The sequence below is a fragment of the Stegastes partitus genome, unplaced genomic scaffold (genome assembly GCF_000690725.1).
Source record: "Stegastes partitus isolate 25-593 unplaced genomic scaffold, Stegastes_partitus-1.0.2 Scaffold367, whole genome shotgun sequence".
In the NCBI taxonomy this organism is placed as follows: Eukaryota; Metazoa; Chordata; class Actinopteri; family Pomacentridae; genus Stegastes; species Stegastes partitus.
The window spans coordinates 295,017-317,633 of record NW_007578098.1 but is presented as its reverse complement, the minus strand read 5'-3'; the positions used below and the strand labels follow the sequence as shown (position 1 = coordinate 317,633).

The 22,617-nt window shown below is 43.1% G+C and overlaps 3 protein-coding genes across 4 annotated transcripts in view; 2 read left to right on the top strand and 1 right to left on the bottom strand.

Annotated features, from left to right (window-relative positions):
• sfxn4 (sideroflexin 4) overlaps positions 1-4,959 on the top strand; it is a 10,965-nt gene extending 6,006 nt beyond the window's left edge. The window contains exons 5-14 of the mRNA XM_008284633.1: positions 1,226-1,280; positions 1,790-1,815; positions 1,902-1,955; positions 2,031-2,093; positions 2,774-2,842; positions 2,929-3,019; positions 4,129-4,244; positions 4,331-4,416; positions 4,497-4,614; positions 4,691-4,959. Coding sequence (XP_008282855.1) covers positions 1,226-1,280; positions 1,790-1,815; positions 1,902-1,955; positions 2,031-2,093; positions 2,774-2,842; positions 2,929-3,019; positions 4,129-4,244; positions 4,331-4,416; positions 4,497-4,614; positions 4,691-4,768 — 756 coding nt within the window. The 3' untranslated portion in view covers positions 4,769-4,959. The remainder of the gene's footprint in view (positions 1-1,225; positions 1,281-1,789; positions 1,816-1,901; positions 1,956-2,030; positions 2,094-2,773; positions 2,843-2,928; positions 3,020-4,128; positions 4,245-4,330; positions 4,417-4,496; positions 4,615-4,690) is intronic.
• A 1-nt stretch (position 4,960) lies between these two features.
• Positions 4,961-12,348, bottom strand: dennd10 (DENN domain containing 10). The gene is made up of 10 exons (XM_008284629.1): positions 12,219-12,348; positions 12,092-12,146; positions 11,572-11,768; positions 10,459-10,538; positions 10,228-10,376; positions 8,802-8,913; positions 8,619-8,719; positions 8,349-8,456; positions 8,174-8,268; positions 4,961-8,094 (listed from the first exon to the last, which is right to left on the bottom strand). The coding sequence occupies exons 2-10, from the start codon at positions 12,135-12,137 to the stop codon at positions 7,927-7,929; spliced, it is 1,056 nt and encodes a 351-aa protein (XP_008282851.1). The 5' UTR covers positions 12,138-12,146; positions 12,219-12,348; the 3' UTR covers positions 4,961-7,926.
• A 1,748-nt stretch (positions 12,349-14,096) lies between these two features.
• On the top strand, positions 14,097-22,430 carry eif3s10 (eukaryotic translation initiation factor 3, subunit 10 (theta)). Of its 2 annotated transcripts, none has more exons than XM_008284628.1 (23): positions 14,097-14,264; positions 14,735-14,925; positions 15,014-15,150; positions 15,237-15,400; positions 15,514-15,713; positions 16,298-16,506; positions 16,584-16,755; positions 16,906-17,010; positions 17,135-17,233; positions 17,323-17,439; positions 17,553-17,738; positions 17,878-18,225; positions 18,313-18,417; positions 18,492-18,605; positions 18,706-18,828; positions 18,918-19,071; positions 19,412-19,593; positions 19,907-19,924; positions 19,965-20,062; positions 20,145-20,632; positions 20,759-20,891; positions 21,018-21,196; positions 21,585-22,430. In XM_008284628.1, the coding sequence occupies exons 1-23, from the start codon at positions 14,216-14,218 to the stop codon at positions 21,752-21,754; spliced, it is 3,741 nt and encodes a 1,246-aa protein (XP_008282850.1). In that variant the 5' UTR covers positions 14,097-14,215; the 3' UTR covers positions 21,755-22,430. The 2 variants fall into 2 exon arrangements, with proteins under 2 accessions (XP_008282850.1, XP_008282849.1); XM_008284627.1 differs by having other exon boundaries at positions 20,756-20,891.
• Positions 22,431-22,617: the final 187 nt, after the last annotated feature.

Below are 22,617 nucleotides of genomic sequence, written 5' to 3'. Positions count from 1 at the left end.
TCAGAAGTCAAATGATTCATAACTGTATCATCTCCTAGTTACATTTTTTTTCTACATTAACAATCAAAAACATACTTTCAGAGGTGGGAAGTAACAAAGTACAAATACTTCATTACTGTACTTTACTCAGGTATTAATTTTCCTGAAGACTTTTTACTTTTACTTCCTACATTTGAACACAAATATCTGGACTTTCTACTCCTTACATTCTCAAACCTGGCTCGTTATGACGGATGACGACGTGACATAAAAGACGTAACAACAAACGTCTTTATCTTTCCCAGCAGTGTGTGATTTGTCACTGAAGCTCAACACAGCCCTGCCTGTTTTAGCTGCCTGCCAGAGGCTTTTTAGGACTGATTTTCAGACCCATGTCTTCATTCAGAGAACTTTGAGAACCAGCTTCTGCTGAGTCCCAAAAAAGATGTTGGTAGTCTTGAAGAGACGAGTGTTTCCATGTTGATTGTAATGATGCTGAAATGGAAAACTGTCCGGTGATGTTTTTCTCTGTAGCAGCACTGTGCAGGTTCCCTAAAGGATGAAAACAATCCTATTGTGTGTGCTTAAAACTTTTTTCATTTTGGGGAGTTATCAAAAGAAGCATCATCGAAGCTAAAAATTCATTTGTACTTTTGTACTTAAGTTAATTTCTGAACCAGTACTTTTTTACTTTTACTGGAGCAAAGGAGTTGAATCAGTACTTCTACTTTAACCAGAGTCTGTTTTTACACAAGTATCTCTACTTCGACTTAAGTAAAGAGTACTTTTGCCATCTCTACATACTTTAGACAGACTATATTGAAAATGCAGAATCAAAAGACAAGAAAAGTAGAAACTCAACGCAACAGAAGTGAGAACACCTGTGATCTCTGACACACAAGATGGAAAATTTGTGATCACTAAACAGAGTACACCTGTGATTTTTATTTTTTTTTTAAATCAATTTAACCGCTATAAATTTCTCAGTTTGGGACCTTTCTGAGCCGTGTCTGTCTGCATCATGGCTCCACATGGAAAATAATTCCTTACTTGTTCATTTTCTGCTACTTTTATATTATAAAATGACGTGACTTGTACATGCATGTAACAGAGTATTTCGGTGTCGGTACGTTTTCACAAGTACACAACCTGAGAACTTCTTTTACACCTCTGATGTTTGTTCTCTGGCGGCTGCGGTGTGCAGATGTGCTCTGATGGAGTTTAATGTGCTGCTTTGTGTTCACAGTCGTCGGCCCACGCTGACTCTGGTGCTGCTCTTCCACTAGTGTTCCGTCCTCCAGGTAACATCAGCAACATCAAGACTTTGAACAATTTGTTTTCATCCGTTATTAAAATTAACTTGGGATTCAATGATTCGCTGAATTGTTGTTGAAACTGTTGTTATAGAAACTATGATGGCAGATAGTCGCGTGATTAACAGGCCTTTCAAAAAGCATCAGGTTTGATTGGCCTAATCAGTAAAGAGCTGCTTTTGTTGGGTGTGTTCCTTTAGAATTAGGGAATTCCTTGTACGTCTCTAACTTTATTTATTAAGCCAGGGTTTTTCTTGCAAAGAGTAATTTAGCCGCCCCAAGAGGTTTTAGGTGCAGAAAATCCCAGTGCTACAAATATAAGGAAAGCCGAGAATTTAACAGGAAAATGCACAGAATCCTGTCAGCTTTCTGTCATACTTTTTGACCCATGCATGTTGCCCCAAAATCTATACAGCACACAGTATGTAATACGTTTTGTACAATCACAATTCAAAGTACAGATGTTAATGCCTTTATTTCTGTCATTCTATTTCCAGCATTTTTGCCCATATCAGGACCGTTGGTACGTGTTGTCCTTTACTTATACATCACTCTTTTCCTTCTTTCTTGTGGTTGTTGAAGGAAACTTTTTTTTTTTTTCCCCCCCAGGTTTTTGCCAGCCTTTTGCCACATACTACCGTCAAATCTGCACTGTTTTGGCAGGTAGTGAAGCATATTCATCCCGTTATTAAAAACACGTGGCTGTCGTGTTGTTAATGTTAAAACTTGTTCTTTCAGTTTTTGCTGCAGAGTTACAACGCCGGGTTCAGCCACGCAAACAGAAACGCTTCCACAGAGCAGGTATGATGTCTTTGAAAGGTATCAATAGCACAGAAGCACATATGAAATCCCCCAAATACATCAAGATGTTCATATATGAGGTGGTTAAAGTATTAAAGAGGCTGCCAGAAACTTCGAGGTAATCAATTAAAAAAAAAAAAGTCAGACTTTTTTCATCTGAAGATCATATCTGAAATTAGTCCCTTTCTGTGATGTAGCAAAAGTTGTACTTTCTTTTATTTATTCTCGGCTTAAACACGTCACTTGATGCAACACATGATACTCGACTCGTTACCTGGAGAAACGTCAGCTCGGGCTCCCTGTTAGATTTTGAATTGATTTTGAAAAGGCCTCAAACGGCTGCGCTCCAGAACACATCTCTGTTACGTGTCCTCTGGATCACTGAGACCTGCAGGTGGCTCCCACCTCACAGCTTATGATGAAGAGTGATTGGACTTTTGTTGTTAGAGCTCCCAAACTATAGAATGAATCTGTAGCTTCTTTTACATCTCCTCTTAAAACTTCTCCAAATGGAAGCTCTTGGAACTGTTTATAATTAGTTATTTCTGTTTATTTGATCTTATTTATTGTACTGTTTTACTTTTTTGTGTACACGTGCATCATCCTAGTGCATAATTACTCTCCTTGCCTTTAATGTAAAAGCCTCTGCTTCACTCTGTCTCTTTATTTTTCACCTCCAGGGCAAGAAAACATCTTTGAAGCAGCTTCTGCTGATCGCTGGAACTGTCTCCTACACATCATGCGCAGGGGTGTGTATGACTTGATTGTGCTGATGTTTACTGTAATGCTTCAAGTAAACTGTTTTATTATAAATCTCCCATATTTTCTGTTTCAGGCCCTTCCTCAGATTTTAATTAACCGGCTCAGTATAAGAAGCCCAGACGTCCTGATGTTCTGCAGGTCAATAATTCCAATCCCACTCACAGGTAAAGGTTTTATTTAGAAACACAGGTCGAGTCATGGCTGTTTTCGTTCATATTTCACATTTAAACACAACAAAATGTTGACTAAAGTGTTGCACAATATCAGACAAATGAAAAAAAATCCCAATTAAAGCCATAAAACAAAACTAATCCCAATCATTGTGTGATGAATTATAAGTAGAGTGCAACCAGATAGGAGTTTAAATTACATCTAAACCAGAAAAATAAGCGAAAAACATGATTTTATTTGATTCACAAGTATCTGAGCTGCTGCTGAGAAAACCTGGCCAACCTTGAATTCCAGTCTAGATTTTGGAGCTACAAGGAGATGCTGGTCTACTGATCTGGGCGGCTGTGGCTCAGGTGGTAGAGCAGTTGTCCTCCAATTGCAAGGTTGGCGGTTTGATCCCCGGCCCCTTGACAGTCAAAGTGTCCTTGGGCAAGACACTGAACCCAAAGTTGTTCCCAATGGCAGGCAGCACCTTGCATGGCAGCTCTGTCACCATTGGTGTATGAATGTGTGTGTGAATGGGTGAATGAGAAACACATTGTAAAGCGCTTTGAGTGCCGCTAAGGTGTAAACGCGCTATGTAAGTGCAGTCCATTTACCATCTAAAGAAGGGACGTAAGAGTGCAACAGATCTAACGGATTAGCTGGAGTTAATCCATCCAAGCGCTGCTAAACATTTGACAAAATGTTCTAGTCAGTCCTGTACTGATCAGGTAGCCGGTGTGAGGACGTCAGGAACAGAAGAAATGTGCTCCAGTCGGGATCCCAGCTGCAGCATTTTGAACCAAAGTTGGTTGTTAGTGCCTGACCCCAAAGTAGGAGTGACCTTCTTCAGATCTTTAGAGGAAAGGACGGGCTTGACTGAAAAAATGAAAAAATCTTGCTGATTTGACTTGCACATGTAATTTAAAACCAAAAACACCACCGAGGCTCGTCACATGAGCTTTCCAAGATAAAATACTGAAGCATGAATAGTATCGTAGATGGCGCTGTCTATACATTATCAGTTCACCCTGATGTCAGACCAAAAACAGTATTTAACTTTTGTTCCCTTCCCACCTGGCCAGCCTCCACCACTAACATGTTGTGTAACTCTGTCCAGCTGCTTTGGCCTTCTTCAATGTGTTCACTGTCAGAAATGAGGAGTCAGAAACTGGGATCCAAGTGTTCGACCGCGATGGAAATCCTGTCGGCATCTCTAAAGCAGCAGCAGAAAAGGTTTCAGAAAGAAGCAAATCGACAACAAGAAGTCTTTTAATTGAGAACTTGTCGTATTAAGTTTTTTTTTCCCCTCCTATCATCAGGCTGTGAGGGAAACTGCGTTATCTAGAGCAGTGCTGTTTGGTTGCACCGCTGTCTTCCCTAATCTGCTGGTTTTGCTCTTAAAGAGGTCAGTGACTGTTAAATTTAGTTCTGCAAAAGACCACCTGGACAAAAAAAAAAAATCCCTGAATACGTTTTCCTTTGCAGAACAAGATTCTTCCAGAAGAACTCCCTGCTGGCTGCTCCTTTCCGGCACATCAGTGCTGTGCTCACCATGGGCCTGATGGTTCCTGTCTCATTCAGTCTCTTTTCACAACTGGGAACGGTGAGTTCAGGGTCCTCTGCTCAGCTCTAATGTTTTCCTTGTGATGAACTCGGCTGACTCTGGCCTTGTTTTACAGATAAAGAGGGAAGCGTTGGAGGAGGAGCTGCAGGCTGGAGCAGCTGGTGGACAGTTATTCTACCACAGAGGACTCTGAGGAGCAGCCAGATACACAATCAGCCCAAGCACACGCTGCCATTACCGATAACACAACCGTAAAAGTCTTCTGTAACATCGTGCAGCTCAAAAAGTTTGATGCGTGTGACAAACTCAAAGATGCGATGTGGTATTCATGTGGGATATTTTGTTTAAAAATGTTATTTAATTAATAAAACAAGCAAGAAGCTACTTGTTGATAATAAATTTATTTAGTTGGAATATTAGATGTATTTATAGATATAGCAAATCTTACATCAATTCATGAAAATACATTTAGTTTTCAAAGTTACATCAGCGTTTCTATTATTCTCGCTGAAATGCTGTGACACAAAAACCATCTGTTTGGCAATGTGGATGAAAATGTTCTCAACAGGAATCTACGTGCACATGAAAAAAACCCAAAAAACATCCTGAACAGTGAGACACGTAAGGCGACAGACACTCACTGGCCAATTTATTAGGTTCACTTATAAAATCCAAACTGTAATAAAGTCCAGTACAACACTACCACCCACCATGAGCTCAGTATTAAAGTAGAAATTTCTCCTTTTTGACGACAAAAACTGAAAATGTAGAAGCTTTGTAAAAGTAGAGTTAATGGCACGGCTGTTCCATTGGATTGTAGTTTATTTCTAATAAAGTGGCTGGTGAGTGAAACCCAATGTGGATATGGAAGCATTGATCATTTAAACCTTTTTTTTTTTTTTTAAGTATATATTTTTTAATAAAAGTACATTTGTAAAAGCCTCATAGCACAACACAGTTTGCTTGTATTTCAGTTGTGTGGCACTCATGTCATTAGTAAAATACAAAAATGTGACATTGTTAAAAACAAACATTTGCAACGAGTATTGCAGCTGCGACCTGATAACCACGTACAACGCAGTGTCTGTCAACTAACTCAATAATAGTAAGTGCTTGTCACATCTGGGTTATTTCAGCCGCTGCGCAAATACATCAGGGTGTGACTCTTCACAGCGAGCACACGGTGACTTCATCCAAGATTCATGATGTTTGGAAGTTTGGCGTTGCACTGTGGAGAGAACATCTGGAAAACACTGGCTGATGTACCAGCTGATCAGCTCATTTGTCTTGAATTCACAACATTACAAAAGCTCCTTGTTGCCAATTATTAATGTTAAAGGATGACACTTGTATTTTGCCCAATAATCCCATGAAAAGGCCACAACCATCACTGTGTTGGTCCATGTTTATGTCTTCAACAGTCACCGTTGTAATGGTATGCTGAATGCCAAATAAAGATTTACTGTGGCCCAATACATAGTATGTTAAATGCAGTGTGCCAGAAGTACCAGGATGTCCTATGATATCCAGTTGCATTTTGAAGTACGCAAGCCAGCACGCTCCTCTGGCCATTCTGACCCACAATCCTTTGCACAGCAGAGGACATACATCACCGTGTATCACTTGAGTTGCAAACTTGAGACTGCAACGAATATATGAGCACAGTGCAATGTTATGAAGAAGTAATATCAGTACGCACTGAAAGGAAAAATATAAATACAGGGATCATTTTTCAAAAAGCGGTCGGTAACTTCCTAAAACAGGCGGGCACTGAACACGACCCTGACAGCAACCAGTTGTGCATTTGTAGGGAACTACTTGTAGTTGCAGATTAATACATGTCCAGCGATATGTGAGCTTCACATAAACAGCACATAAAAGATGAGCGTAGCCCCCAGGAAAAGTGGATCGAATGCAAAGATCGAATCCTTGGGCACCCACGTCACAGAAGATCTAAAATGGACTGTCAACACCAACATGCTGGTAAAAAAGATCCAGCAGCGGTTATACTTCCTGAGAACACTCAGGACGACCTGTCCCAACACCTACATGTGGCCTATTACCACTGCACCATAGAGAGTACTGTGACTCATAGCATCCTGACATGGTACGGGAGTTGCTCTGCAGCAGACAGAAAGACTCTGCAGCGGATTATAAAAACTGCACAGAAGATCATCAACTCTCAACTACCAGCTCTGGACAACATCTTCACCACTCGCTGCCTGCAGAAGTCACACAACATCATAAAAGACCCGTCCCACCCTGCCCGACACCTCTTTGAACTCCTGCCATCTGGCAGAAGATACAGATCCATCAAAACCCGCACCACACGACTCCGGAACAGTTTTTACCCCACAGCCACAATCACACTGAACAATGAACCACACTGACAGTGGAAGTCCAATATTTGAACATTTGACTGTCCTACTGCATTGGCCGCGGTACATTTGGTGCTGATGTGAGTGTGTTTTAGAGTGTTGTGTGAATCAATGATCGGATGTTGTTGTGTGAGTGATGTTATTGTTACTTATTCTATTTGTTTATGAGTCCGTTTCCTGACTGTGCACCTTAATTTCGTTGTACACGCGTGTGTGATGAAAATAAAAGCATCTTGCATCTTGAAAAGTACTTTAAACGTGCATTCTTTCAAACAGCCAGCAGGGGGCGACTCCTCATAAAGCAAAAAGGATTCAGATTGTGTAAGTCTATGAGAACATGACCCCACTTCTCCCTTGATTTGTTACCTCAGTAAACATTTTCCTCATGAGTTTATGGTCCTGAATACGAGTTTCAAGACTTTGTGAACACAGAGTGATGTTAACTTTGTGAATTGTGGTTCCATTTAGAGTCAAATGGAGGACAAAGCAGGGAGATATGGCAGAGCTACCCTGTGATTGGATGTGTGTAGTGTCCTCGAGGCAAAGCACGCCACCCCTCCCTCTTAACATCCAGAGTCAATGGATCCACAGTGCCAGCATGTTCATCATACAACCGTATGTGCCATTTTCTTCTTGATGTGCTTTAGTAACTTTTTGGAAACAGTGATGCTCTATGTCACAGAGAAAATACACTATCAGACTTTGGATGGTTTTGGTCTTTTCATGGAATTTGTCAGCTGTAAAACTGTTGAATATTGCCAAACTTATCCTTTAATTCTGTGGTCCTGGTATTGGGACAAGAGTCACCTTTTATCAAATCTGACGCTAACGACTCTCTTCTTTCCTCGCATTAAGTTTGCTGTAAAAAAAAGTGGCTTTCAGAAAATGGTAACAACTCCAACGTCTACACAGCAGCACAGCCAGAGTCGGTGCTGCTCATGTCACCCTGCAGTGGAGCGTCTGAAAACAGCTTTTATATCCTTAAGAGTTGCTCGGCAGCTGCCAAATGAAAGAGGAAATTCTCGGTGGCCGGAGGGAAATGATGCTGCTTTAAACCTTCCAGAGTGATTTTAGAGTCTTCACACTCGTTAGCCAGGGCAACCAGGTTGGCAAGAATCTCTTTTGTCTTGACAGAAATGTCCTGTAAATAAACATTTAGGCATCTTTACGTTTCTCACAGTCAACGACATTACAGCTCTGTGATCTGACAGCGTTCTCACCTTAATGACTTGACTATCTGATCTCTCAGGATCCTCTGCAGACTGGACGATCAGTTGCCCAATCTCCTTGTGCAACTTCCCCATCGCCATGGCTTCTGTAGTGAAACACTGAACATCAGTCTGAGGAACTTAAAGTGCTCCTAGAAACATACTGCTCTCTGTGAACATGCTGTACCTTTGGCACTCTGGGATACTGTGATGACACTGTCTGAGAGGTTCACAAACACATCAAACAAGTCCGATCTGTTGCTCACTTCTGGATCTACAAACCCTGCGATGTATCCTGTGGAGAAAAGCGACATATTGGAGTATAAATAATTCATTTTCTCACCATTACATCACAGGGATCGCAGCACAGATGGTGGCTAATCTCCAGCCGTGAGGAGGAGACTCTGCACAAAGGCTTCCTGGTAATTAAGATAAATAGAGCAGGAGGAAGCCTCACCAGGACATTTCTTTAAATCCTCCAGTTCGGCATCAGTCAGGTGCACATATGGGTGCAGGATGGACCAGTCTTTCCTGTGCCAGGTCAGCGCCGGCAGAACTCTTGAGGGGAAACAGAGTAAAGAGTTACCTACACACGACAACAATCTTCACAACACAGTGGTGTTGAAAGTCTTAAACTCACCTCGTAAACTCCAGCAGTGCTTCAATCCGAGGGTGGTGGACGACGATCCTCTTCTTCAGCATCAGGGCGGTGTACAGGATGATGGTCTCCATGCCAAACTGAGACACCACATCTGAGATAGAGCAGAAACAGTAAACTGTTGACCAGCTTTCATCTCTGGAGGAGTCTGGGCTGCGAGCCAAGAGTACTTTTATGAACCACTTTCAGCCTCCGTTGTGTTGTCCTGCTGTTTCAGATGGTAAAATGTCACCTACATATATATCACAGGCCAGGAAGAACGTAAAACTGCTTTTTCTGCATTTTCTACTTCACATTTGGTAACTTGTGAAAGCCATTTTTCACTACTTGCTGACATTTTTTGAAACTTTTTCAGGGCATTTTTATGCCTTTTTTTTATAGTAGCAGTGGAGCGAGACAGTAAATGTGGAGAAAGCGTGGAATGAAATGCTGCAAATGGTCCCCAGTCAGGAAATGAGCCAGGGAATCGCTGCTCAGGACATTTGCGCCCATATGCAGCCGAACTTTGCTCTCTGAACATCCCTGTCTGCTGACATTTTATAGACCAAAAGTCTTCAATAAATAATCTGCAAACTACTCAATAACTAACATAATTGCTAGTTGCAGCCATTTGCATATACTAGTCGTACTTGCTTGTAGACTCCACCTATTTTACCATAATTGAAGGCTGCAGCTAATGATTATTTTGACCAATTAGTTTTATTTTCTTGCTTAATCAATGAATCCATTATTCTACAAAATGTAAAGAAACCGTGCAAATATGCATATCACAGCTTCCCAGAGCCCTAAGTGATGTCTTCAGATATATGTTTAATCATACGAACAGCCCAAACTCTGAAGATATTTAGTTTATTATCGTACATGCAGGGATTTATTGGTCCAGAATGGGCCTATAGGGAGTGACTAGACACAACAGTAAGCATGATCGATCCGTGTACTGTAAAAGAAAGCAAGTCTGTGTTACCTTAATTGAAAGAAATTATGTATTTCCCTGTTATTTCCATTTCACTACCAAAATGTCTATTATGCTTGAGTACATGGCACCCCGATTAACAAAATAGGTTAAAAATATGCATATATCTTTTTTTAAATTCTCAATTTTTACTATTTTGGCACTGGTGAATTTCTTTTACCAAAATCTCTTTAGGTGGTTGCCAAAAATTCCTCAAAGCAGGAAAAATCTGATTATGACAACAAACAAGCAAGAAACATTTACATTCGACAAACTCAAACCAGTTGATGATTGGTCGAAAATGACGGAAATCATTATTAAAAATGTCAAAATAGCAGATTATTTTTCTGTGGACCAATAAATCAACTGATGGCCTAAATGTGAAAAGTCTATTGTGTGAAGATGAGAAAGGAATCAGGCAAAGGTGGCCAATATCTAACAAACTTGATGTCTTACCTTTGATCGAACCTGCCAGGTACGCTTTCCGAACATCGTGGTCCTTAATGAGAAACGAGCCGTTTTCGTCGCTCTGACAGATTCCTTTGGTGAGGACGGTGATGTAGGCTTCCATCATCTTCACTGGACTGCCATGTTTGATGTACATCCTGAAGAACAGATTAAAAATGTATAAGCACTGTCCACAGTACGATGACCATTAAACAGCTCCTTTTCCACAAACACTGTTACCTGCAGAGTATTCTGCTGAGTGCAGCATACTTCTCAGGGTTGAAGTCTTTTGCTGTAACAACCATGGAAAAATGAGTGACCTGGAAAAGGAAGAGTGGAGACAAATGTCAATAGAAATACGTCAGACAGAAATACAGATGGTTAGTGCTGAAATCGTTAATAACAGTATATAAACTGACAATATGAGCAAAATGAGCTCTTTAATTCTCTTTATTCCTGTTTCTCTCTACTTTATATCACTGCAAACAGAATAGCTTTCAGTTTTGGGAAGCTAACTGGACAAAACAAGAGATCTGCAGATGTCAAAATACTCTTTGTGTAATTATCTTCCATAGCATCCATCCATCCATCCATCATCTATACACCGCTTAATCCTCACTAGGGTCGCGGGTGGGCTGGAGCCTATCCCCGCCGACTTAGGGCGAAGGCAGGGGACACCCTGGACAGGTCGCCAGTCTATCGCAGGGCCACACATAGAGGCAGACAACCAAGATCTTCCATAGCAATTAAACAAATTATTGATTAACTGTAAAAACAATCAGGAGGCAAATTGTTAATGAACATAACTAGTTCAGCTGTTAAATTCATCATCAGCTACTCTAGTGATTGAATAATTGGTTGAAGTCATTTTTAGTCTCTCACTCCAGATTTCTAAATTGAAATATTTTCTGGTTTCTTTCCTCCTCTGTGACAGCAAACTAATTATCTTTGGGTTGTGGACAAAACGAGACATTTGAGAACGTCATCTTCAATTTTGGGAAACACTAATTGATATTTTTCACCATTTTCTGACCTTCTACAGACCAAACAACAAGTTGATTAATCAAGAAAATAATCAACAGAATCATCAACAACAGAAATACCTGTTAGTTTTGGGGGAGTTTTTTTGCCTTCATTAGATAGGACAGTCAAGAGAGAGACAGAAACGTTGGGGAGGAGAATGGGGGAAGGAGATGCAGCAAAGGGCCATGAGTGGGATTCGAATCCATGGCCGCTGCATTGGGGACTATAGCCCCTGTACACAGATCGCCAGCTCAACCAGATGAGCTCAAACCCATAGCTCAGATTTTAACTTATTAATGATCCTGGTTTCTCTGTATGGAGACACTGTACCTTGCTCAGTGCTGTAGGTTCCTGCACCTCCACGGTGGTGATGTAGTACCAGGTACGACAGAACTGACCGAACACAAAGGTGTGGAAATCACGGCCATCCTGTGTCAGACAGCACTTGCTGAGCAGGACTTGCCTCAGTTCAGAGCCCACAGATGGATAACACCACACCCACAACGTGTCTCTGTTCACATCTTTTTCTGGTGGAGGAAAAAAAAAAAACACACCAAAGATCAGCATCATATATGAGCCTGAGCACATCCAGGAGTGGACAGACAGTAGAAACAGTCTAACTGAGGGTTTTCTTAAAGCATCACACTGTGGCTTGGAGGCATTCAGGAGCCCACCAGTGAGCAGCTCATTAATGCATTCAGGCCACACATGCAGCAGCAGCAGCAGCACTGAGCCCTGCTGAGGACCCTGTCAGGTCACACTGCTCTCATGTGACTCTCCTGCACGTTCACACAAACTTCACCTCACAGCCGACCACGAAGTAAGAAATGAGCCGAGAACTGAAACTCACCGATTAATCCGACGCTTAACATAAGCTGTGTTTCAGTCGTTGCCATATTCCATACCTGGAAGAGTTCAAAACACAAGTTACCAGGAGACTAACCAGCAGCCTCCTCCTCTGTGTGACCGAGGTTTACCTTTGAGAGCTCCTGCAAGCTCGAGACACCCCCAATGCGAAGCGAGGCGAGTTTAATAAGACGGAAAATGTCCAAACTTGTCTGAGGTCTGGGTGTGATTTCTGCTGTCAACAGACTTTCCTCCTCTCTGCGAAACCTCTTCCTTATTCCGGGACCCAGTGGGCGGAGACTCGCTGCTCACAGCCAATCAGAGCCGACCATACGTCAGCTGTGATGGTGTGTTCAATGTACCTGGGTTTTTAAATACACGAGTAAGTGAAACTGCTCCCACTCCCACTGCAGCCTGCTCTTCTGGTTGGATCATCCAAATTTGTAACTAATGCACCCACTGAATATAAATGTATGTCTTAAAGCCAATTTCCTTACAACTAATAATACAACTTTATTTCTGTTGCATCTATCAAGACAGGAAGTTGCAACGTGCCCTTTGAAAAAGAGCAACAGTAAAAAAAATAAAAATAAAAAAGCAACAATCAAAGTCAACAGAACATAAAAAAATAAAAAAATAAATAAAAACATCTTAAGTTATTATACAGCAGCTGGTCTGTACAGGTGAGTTTTCCAACACTTTTTAAACTGAGCCATCGACTCAGCTGTTCTGACAGTCAGGGGCAGATTGTTCCAGAACATCTGGGCTGAACCTGTAAAATCACAACCCCCCCTTTGTTTTAAGCCTGGACCAGGAGACTTCCAACAGCAGCTCATGTTTGATCTGAGGAGCTGAAGTGCAGAAGATGAGGTTAAAAGTTCAAAGATGTTGTGTGGAGCCAGATCATGCAGAGGCTTAAACGTAACTAACAACGCAGGGTTAGGGTTAGTTTAATGCAGTTAAATATGAGGCCTAACTAGATTAATTTAATTCTCTTTTTTACGAGGGGTCAGTGAACGCACCACCGGTGGAGCGCATACGGGAACTTCACCCTCCCAGCGCTGCCAGGTTGGTTAAAAACCCTCGTTTGGGAAGGGGTTATCTCTGAACATGTGATGCTATGGTAGGAATGTTCATTATAAAATGTTTTCAACATACATCATATGATATATATGTGACATATATTTTCTATAATGTGATTATTTAAAACATCAAAATTAAAATTCAGGGTTACATTTCAGTGTGTTACAGATGGCAACCAATAAATAATAAGAGGTCAGATTCACTAAGTACATGCATGGAGAGCAAATTAACATCTAACCAGTACATATGCTACAGCGAGTCACCAGTGGTTGTTGCTGGATATTAATGCATGTAAGCATGTACAGTAAAAGATTTCTAGGTATGGAATATTTTTGTTAATTATATCTTCTGGTTATTGATAACATGGAGTTAATCTGTTGGTCAAATTATAGCGCTGACTTAAAAAATGATCCCAGGGTTAGGGTTTACTAAAGGTTTACTGTCAGTGACCCTAAACGTCTTACTGTCATTCAGAGCAAAAAGCTTTAGTCATAAATAAAATAATTCCATACAACCCTATGATGTGGATGCTTTAATACATTTAAGGTGTATCATAATTTTTGGTTGAGACATAATTCAGTTTCTTGGCTCGAAAGAAATATAGGTTAATAAATAACTTGTTTTCTTGCTCAATTCTTAGTTGTTTTTTGAAAGGATTATGAAATGGAATAATAAAGTGAAAACCTCCCACCTGTTGTTCATTTTCTTCTTTATGAAACCCAACATAAATGAGACTTCTACATAAATTTGCATTTTATTTTGTTCATCTCATTAAACGTACACTTTTTAAACTTCAAAATATTCTCCATAATTTGTTTTTGGTTTACTTCTAATTTCGCTTTACATTCTGTTGGTGTAGGTCACGCTGTTGCTGTGAGATATCGCGAGACTTACCTGGCAACCCTAGCTAGGCCGCTCACGAGGTTCCTCCTTTCTCAGCCAGCACCGTTGCAACGGGTGAGTGCGTGGCTTGGATGGACTGGTAAAAATTGTCAAAAATTTACCCAAGTCAGCCCAGTTTGAGTTTCACTAAAACGCCACCAACATGCCGGCGTATTTTCAGCGGCCAGAGAATGCTCTGAAACGAGCGAACGGTGAGTAGAAACCCAGCGTCATGTTTCACAGATGTCACACATTCATGCTAACCAGCTAGCTAAGGCGAGCCTCGTCACTTTAACGCAGCGTGTTGTTAGCCGGCTAAGTGCTAAAGCTAGAATGGCGGGGAAGCCATATCGCTCTCCTTTAGCTGCGTGAGTGTGTAAGCTAACCGGCGAGGCCATCTTTGTGCCTGTTACAAAATCACTGACACATTAGAAAAGCTGTTGCTTGTTAGAGAGCATTTATCGCCGCCGGCAGCGTTTTGTCGTTACTGACAGCCTGGTAGCGACTGTTGGATTACTAATGTCCCGTTCACAAAGCACCGGTATCGGCCTGTGTCAGACAGATCTTGTTAAGCACAGCGTCGGAAGTTTTTTTTGTGTGTGTTGCTGCTAAACACGAGGACTTCTGTGTGTTTATGCCTGTGGTTACCATTTACTTATATCCTACTAATATGTTGACGCAGAGTTTCTTGAGGTTGGAAAGAAGCAGCCAGCCTTGGATGTTTTGTACGATGTCATCAAGAGCAAGAAACATCGAACATGGCAGAAGATCCACGAGCCCATCATGCTCAAATACCTGGAGCTCTGTGTGGATCTCCGCAAGAGCCACCTGGCCAAGGAGGGTCTCTACCAGTACAAGAACATCTGCCAGCAGGTGTGTGAGCAGAAATCTGTGATGTTTGCACATATCTGACTGTTGTTTATTCCACAGTCTTAAGTGTAATCTCTGACTTTGCATTCAGGTGAACATCAAATCCTTGGAGGATGTGGTCAGGGCTTACCTGAAGCTGGCGGAGGAGAAGACTGAGACAGCCAAGGAGGAGTCCCAGCAGATGGTCCTGGACATTGAGGATCTGGACAACATCCAGACCCCAGAAAGGCAAAATGAATTTCAACAAATGACTTGACGTTTTGCTGTCTGTTAATTTTGGTGGGTTATTAACGGGGAGCTTGTTGTGACTTCAGTGTGCTCCTGAGTGCTGTGAGCGGAGAGGACACTCAAGATCGTACTGATCGCCTCCTGCTCACTCCCTGGGTGAAGTTCCTGTGGGAGTCCTACCGCCAGTGCCTGGACCTGCTGAGAAACAACTCCAAAGTGGAGCGCCTGTACCATGACATTGCCCAGCAAGGTTGTGACACATTGCATATTTAATATTATTTGTCTTTGTTCAAAGTTAGGCTTGAACAGTTTATGACAAAAGCCATGAACATAGTTTTTAATATTTGGTCTTGTTCCCTGCAGCATTCAAGTTCTGCCTGCAGTACACCCGTAAAGCAGAATTTCGCAAGCTGTGTGACAACCTGCGTATGCATCTGGGTCAGATCCAACGCCACCACAACCAGAGCACCGCCATCAACCTGAACAACCCTGAAAGCCAGTCCATGCACCTGGAGACCCGTCTGGTGCAGCTGGACAGCGCCATAAGCATGGAGCTCTGGCAGGTTTGTCCACCTAACACTCAATCTCTTGAATGACCATACTGGCATACTCGTGTATGAAATATTTTCATCAGTGAGTTGGAAAGTCACACTGATAATATTTAGTATATTTGTATCAATTATTGCAAAAACTTAACACCTCTGTAGTCCTTTAACACAGCAGCCCCCAACCTTTTTTGCACCACGGACCAGTTTCAAGCAAGACAATGTTCTACAGATCGGTCACTGCACACATATAATAATTGTTTTTTCTGGTAAAAAAAAGTGTCATAAATGAATAAAATTACTTTTTATTGCTAAATAATGTATTCACTACTACTTCTGTCTCAGCATCGAGTCTCTCCCTCTTCTCAAAGAAGCTCGCTAGGGAAGTTAGTTTTTTAAAATTTATTTTAACAGCGGTCATTTTTCAAAATAAAACACCCTGCCGACTTCGCCGGAAATAAAACGTTTTTATTCCTTCTGTGTGGCCTGGTGGTTGGGGACCGCTGCTTTAACATCCCTCCAGTGTCCTCCATTGTAATTATGTGTGTGATACTGTAACGTACAGATAATAATGGTACTGATGTGGTTTTTCTTATTTACAGGAAGCGTTCAAGGCCGTTGAGGACATCCATGGCTTGTTTGCGCTTTCCAAAAAGCCTCCCAAACCCCAGCTGATGGCCAACTACTACAACAAGGTGTCCACTGTGTTCTGGAAATCTGGAAATGCTCTCTTCCATGCCTGCACTCTCCACCGGCTCTATCACCTGTCCAGGGAGATGCGTAAGAATCTGACCCAAGATGAGATGCAGAGGTATGTTGTTCGTAGTTAAGTGAAGTTTTTCCTTGGTCGTGGCAAAATAGTTAATAACACTTCCTTTTGAACCTCAGGATGTCCACCAGAGTCCTCTTGGCCACGCTGTCTATTCCCATCACTCCCGAGCGCACTGACATTGCTCGGCTGTTGGACATGGATGGCATCATTGTGGAGAAACACCGCAGGCTGGCCACCCTTCTGGGCCTGCAGTCTCCACCCACCCGCCAGAGTCTCATCAATGACATGGTACATGATGCGCCCAAGAAAGGAGACTTGCTTTATATTTCAGCAGTGCACCAGAATATTTCTTTTGTAATTAGTACCAAAAAAATGCTCGGTTAAGACTCCTAAAAAAATACTCTCATACAAATTTATGTTTTCCTGTTTCTGTTTTAGGTGAGATTCAACTTGCTGCAGTATGTAGTGCCTGAAGTGAAGGAACTTTACAACTGGCTTGAGGTGGACTTTCATCCTCTGAAGCTGAGCGGAAGAGTCACCAAGGTAAAACATCCAGCACCATCTGACAACGGCTAGCCTAATAATAAGGAACAAACACCATTTATTAGCAACCTTTATCAAACATTTTTGTCTGTAGTTTGTGGTAACAAACGTACTCTCCTCCTAGGTGTTGAACTGGGTGAGAGACCAGGCTGAGAAGGAGGCAGATCTGCAGCAGTATGTTCCACACCTGCAGAGTAATACCATCCTGAGGCTTCTGCAGCAGGTAAATCTCATTCTGGTCAGTCTCTCTAAAATCACCTTTTCTCTGTCATGGTTGTAATGTCTCTGGTTGTTCTGCTTCCATTATTTTAGGTTGCACAGATCTATCAAAGCATCGAGTTCAGCCGTCTGGCCTCTCTGGTTCCATTTGTGGACGCCTTCCAGCTGGAGCGCTCCATTGTCGATGCTGCACGGCACTGTGATCTGCAGGTAAGATTAAAATCAGTAGAGAGGATGCAGTTGGGACACACAGACGCGAATGACAGTTTAACAAAAGCGATGAGGTATGCATGGTGTAACTTTGCTTTTGTTTTGCCTTGTAGGTTCGAATAGACCACACCTCTCGAACTCTGAGCTTCGGTTCTGACCTGAATTACTCGACCAAAGAGGACGCTCCTGTTGGTCCTTTCCTGCAGAACATGCCGTCAGAGCAAATAAGAAACCAGCTGACAGCCATGTCTGCTTCTTTGGCTAAAGCCATCCAGGTCATCAAGCCTGCCTCCATTCTGGTGAGTTCACCCTCTTATTGACACCCAGAGCCCAGAGACACCTGAAGCTTTTTACATTCCAACACTTAATACTAACGCACAAGTCTTTATGTAGCATTAAAAGACTAAGTTGCATTTGGATGTTTTTGTCCTTCCTCAGCAAGAGCGTGACGAGCAGAACCAGCAGGCCATCGCTGCCTACCTGAAAAATGCCCGCAAGGATCACCAGCGCATCCTCGCTCGTAGACAGACCATTGAGGAGCGTAAGGAGCGTCTGGAGAGCCTGAACATTCAGCGTGAGAAGGAGGAGCTAGAACAACGGGAAGCTGAGATGCAGAAGGTTCGAAAGGCCGAGGAGGAGCGTCTGCGGCAGGAGGCCAAGGAGAGGGAGAAGGAGCGCATTATGCAGGAGCATGAGCAGATCAAGAAGAAGACAGTCCGTGAACGTCTGGAGCAGATTAAGAAGACGGAACTGGGTGCCAAGGCCTTCAAGGATATTGATATTGAGGTAAAATGTTGGGAGAAAAAAAAAACTTTACTGACTCCATATTGAATGTATTTATTCAGTCAAGATTAACAAATGTGTTTTGTACAGGACCTGGAGGAGCTGGATCCGGACTTCATCATGGCCAAACAGGTGGAGCAGCTGGAGAAGGAGAAGAAGGAACTTCAAGAGCGTCTGAAGAACCAGGAGAAGAAGGTAACTGAGAGAAATGTGTTACATTACCGGTGATCTAGATATGGATTGCGCACTACTTCTTATCTCTCTTCCAGATTGACTACTTTGAGAGGGCGAAACGCCTTGAAGAGATTCCTCTCATCAAAAAGGCCTATGAGGAGCAGCGTATCAAGGACATGGAACTATGGGAGCTCCAAGAGGAGGAGAGGGTATGTGAACAAGCTGAGATGTATATTTGTACATATAAAGAATTTTAATACGCCAAACAAAGCATCTAGAATGTAAGAATTTGCTCGTATTTTGTTGTAGATCAGCAACATGAAAGTTGAACGGGAGAAGGCTCTGGAGCACAAGAAGCGCATGTCCAGGATGATGGAGGACAAAGAAAACTTCCTGTCAAAAATAACCGCTGCCCGTAGCTTCATTTACGAGGTAAGGCCATTTAATACAGCCTGTCACCTACAGGTAACCCCCGATATGACTGAAGCAGTGGTTTCAGATTCATTTTTCTGTCTTCCAAGGAAAAACTGAAAGCATTCCAAGAGCGCCTGATAGAGGAGAGGAAGAAGCGTCTGGAAGAAAGGAAGCGGCAGCGCAAAGAGGACAGGCGTAACGCTTACTACCGCCAGAAGGAGGAGGAGGCACAGCGTATCCACGAGGAGCAACTCAAGAAAGGTCATTAATTTTCCTTCACTGGAATATATCATCTAACCAGGCCTGATAAAATTAGGACAGGATTTCATATCCGATGAAAAACTGGTGGAAAATGTGGTAGTAGTGAATAAAGTAGTAGTATTTTTGAGGAGCTGGAGTATTTCAGTGTTAGTAATGTCAGCTAGCATTTTCCATTTGTCAGAAAGAGTTCCTGTGGCAGGCAAAATAAGATATGTCAAGAAGTTAATAACGACGTCATAAAAAAAGTTCAGGAAATGTTTATGGCAGCTGCTTAAAGTGTGCCTCATTCTGCTTTTTGCATCAGAGCCGAATTCAGTATCTTTCCTGCTTTTTCTTTCAGAGCGTGAAGAGCGTGAGCGCCTGGAACAGGAGCAACGAGAGGAGGAGGAGAGGGAATACCAGGAGCGTCTACGCAAGCTCGAAGAGCAGGAACGGAAGCAGCGTGCTCGCCAGCAGGAGATCGAGGAGCGAGAACGCCGTCGTGAGGAGGAGAGGAGGGGCCCACCTGAGGGAGGTTCCAAGGTACAAACACACTTCATCTAGTTTTTAACTCAGTCTACACACTGAGTAAGTTATATGACGTATGGGTGGGAATTGTGCTACATTTGATCTGTAGTTTTTACCATCTACAAGTGATGGAAGAAAACTCAAATGTATTGTCACCTAAGTTACACAATGAGCACAGAGTAAAGGACCTCATGCAGGCTTATTATCTTAATTGCATTTACTTGAAAGTGTCTTTATTGTGTAGGGACATATCAGGCTTACAGGGTGGGATTGGAATGATCCCAATGTTACGACACAGCGTGTTTTTCACAATATGTTTCACTTTCAGCAGGACTGGGCTGATAAGGAAGAGGGAGGAGGAGGAGCGGGAGGAGGAGGAGGAGGAGGAAGAGGGAGGAGGAGGAGCGGGAGGAGGAGGAGGAGGAGGATGGAGGCGACGTACAGAGGGAGGCGACTCAGAGTGGCGTCGTCCTGTGCCTGACAAGTGAGTGCTGACAATTCCTTTTGTCCTGCTAACTGCATTCAGCTGTGAGTGGCTGCACCAACAATCCCTGTGCTCTCTGCAGGGACTGGAGACAGGAGGGCCGAGAAGAAGACAAAGAGGACCGAGAGGGGCCCTTCAGGCGAGGAGAGGGTCCTCGCAGAGATGACAGAGGACCTCGTCGAGGCTTTGACGACGATCGAGGCCCACGTCGTGACGATGACCGTCCTCTACGCAGAGGGATGGATGATGAACGTCCACGCCGAGGCTTTGACGATGACCGTGGTCCAAGGAAGGGTGGAGATGAGGACCGTCCCATGAGACGTGGCTTTGATGATGATCGTGGTCCAAGACGTGGCTTCGATGAAGATCGTGGTCCAAGACGTGGCTTTGATGATGACAGAGGTCCTCGTAGAGGCATGGATGACTCCAGGGGTCCCAGGCGTGGGGCTGATGATGACTGGGGTCCCAGGAGAGGAGGAGATGATGACAGAGGTGGAAGGAGAGGCATGGATGATGGGCCACGTCGTGGTGGGGATGATGCCAAACCCTGGAAGCCCCTTGGCAGACCTGGTAAGTCTGGTTGTTTAGCTATTCGTGAGGGACATGTACTTAAAGAATGGCTTATTTAAGAAACAGAGAGCAACTCTGTGTTTAAAGGTAAGGTCTCACCGGATGATGCACATGGTTCTGTTGTAGGTGGATGGCGCGAGCGGGAGAAAGCCCGAGAGGAGAGCTGGGGACCTCCCCGTGGTGGCAACCTTGATGACGAAGGTGAAGGTGAAGGAGAGGAAAGATCCAGCGACCGCTTCAGAGACCGTCGTCCACAGAGGTGGGTCTGATAGAGCTGAGGCAGGAGTGCTGGTTTATTTATTTTTAAGTTATAGCAGAGGATTACCTCGTTACCTTTCAGTGAGTTGTCAGTGTTACATAAACCTGTGTTGCTGCGCATTCACAGAGAGGAGAGTGGCTGGAGGAGAGGAGGCACAGAGGACGCCAGCAGCTGGAGGGAGTCTCGCAGAGAGGACGCTGACCGTGATGATCGTCGTGACCGTGATGATCGCCGCGGTGAACGACGGGACAGAGACCGCCGGGATGATCGAGAACAAAGACCTCCACCCAGAGATCAAGAAGAAGGTTAGCAGAGCGGGATTCACACATGATTTTTCCTTAAAGATATGACAGCACTTAGTTTTTAAAGCCAAAATATATGAGCTGTTTGATTTATCCTCCCATCAGTACAGTGTGATTTAAACTCTGGAGCAGCCTTTTTTTTTTGCTAGTTAACCTTACGACATAGTGCACTTCACTGTTCTGTTTTGTTTGCACCTAAGCTAACAAAATAAGTGCGTGTGGAGTTGTATTCAGCCAGCAGAGGTCACTGTTTAACTACTTCTACAGAAGGTTTCTTATAAAGATGCCCACTAGTTCAGATATATGTACATACTTCTGAGCTATCATCATTCTTGTAAAATCAACATATTCCTGCGTGGTCATGTCCTATTATACATCTTTGTTTCTCCAGGTGGCTCTTGGCGTCGTGGAGGCGAGGATAAGCGTGAGGAGCGGCCCAGAGAGAGGGAAAGGGAGCGTGATGCTGCTGAGGGAGAGAAGGGCTGGCGCTCCGACAAAGAAAACCCTCGTCGCACCAAGAACGAGACGGACGATGACGGCTGGACCACTGTCCGCCGCTAAGCATCCACTCCACTTAATGCTAATGGGTTTAGAATAAAATAACATTCAGTACCCCATCATCCAGTTGGCCACAACGTTGAATTAATGGCTTCTGATACTTGTGCGTTATTCCTTTTGAATTCAATATTTGTAGACTAGTTTTGCCGGGGGTTCATTTTGTTTTATTTTTATTTCGACCTCCTGCAGTTCCTCACCACCTACAACACCATCATCCAGTGAACACGTGTGCACTACGGCCTCATTCAGACGTTACTCTGAGCTCGACCAGCCCAGTGGTTAGGAGTGTTTTTAACCTTACACGACGAAGTTAAACAGACTCAACTCAAAACCGATGTACCTGCTCCAACGTTCAATGCAAACTCAGTGTATCACCAACTGCCTCTTTTAAATAATTATACATTGCATAGATGTTATATTACAGCACAAATCTACAGCTACTCCTGTAATCGCAGTGACTGGGGATCTGTCACCTGCCTCTGATTTCTGCTCTTCATCAAATACGAGATGCTTCTTAACCTCTAGTGGAATTTAAATTTTTGATGTGCATGCTTAGAGTATTCAAATGGTCTCGCCTGATATCCAGTGTGTGCTTCTATCTTGCTGCAATCGATGATATCAAACCAGGTTGCATGTGTACAGGTAAAGCCTTTAATAATAAAGATGTTTGCTCACTGGGGCTGTGGTAACTTTTCTCTTAAATGGACAACAATAAAAACACATTGAGAACAGCTTATCCTACACCCACATGTCAGGCACATCTGTGAGTATACAAAAGAAAAGAAAATGCCTGTTTGTCAGCACACATTGCATTGAGCCTGGGACCTGTCAAGTCTAAAGGTGTGTAGCGAGCAACTAGACAACTC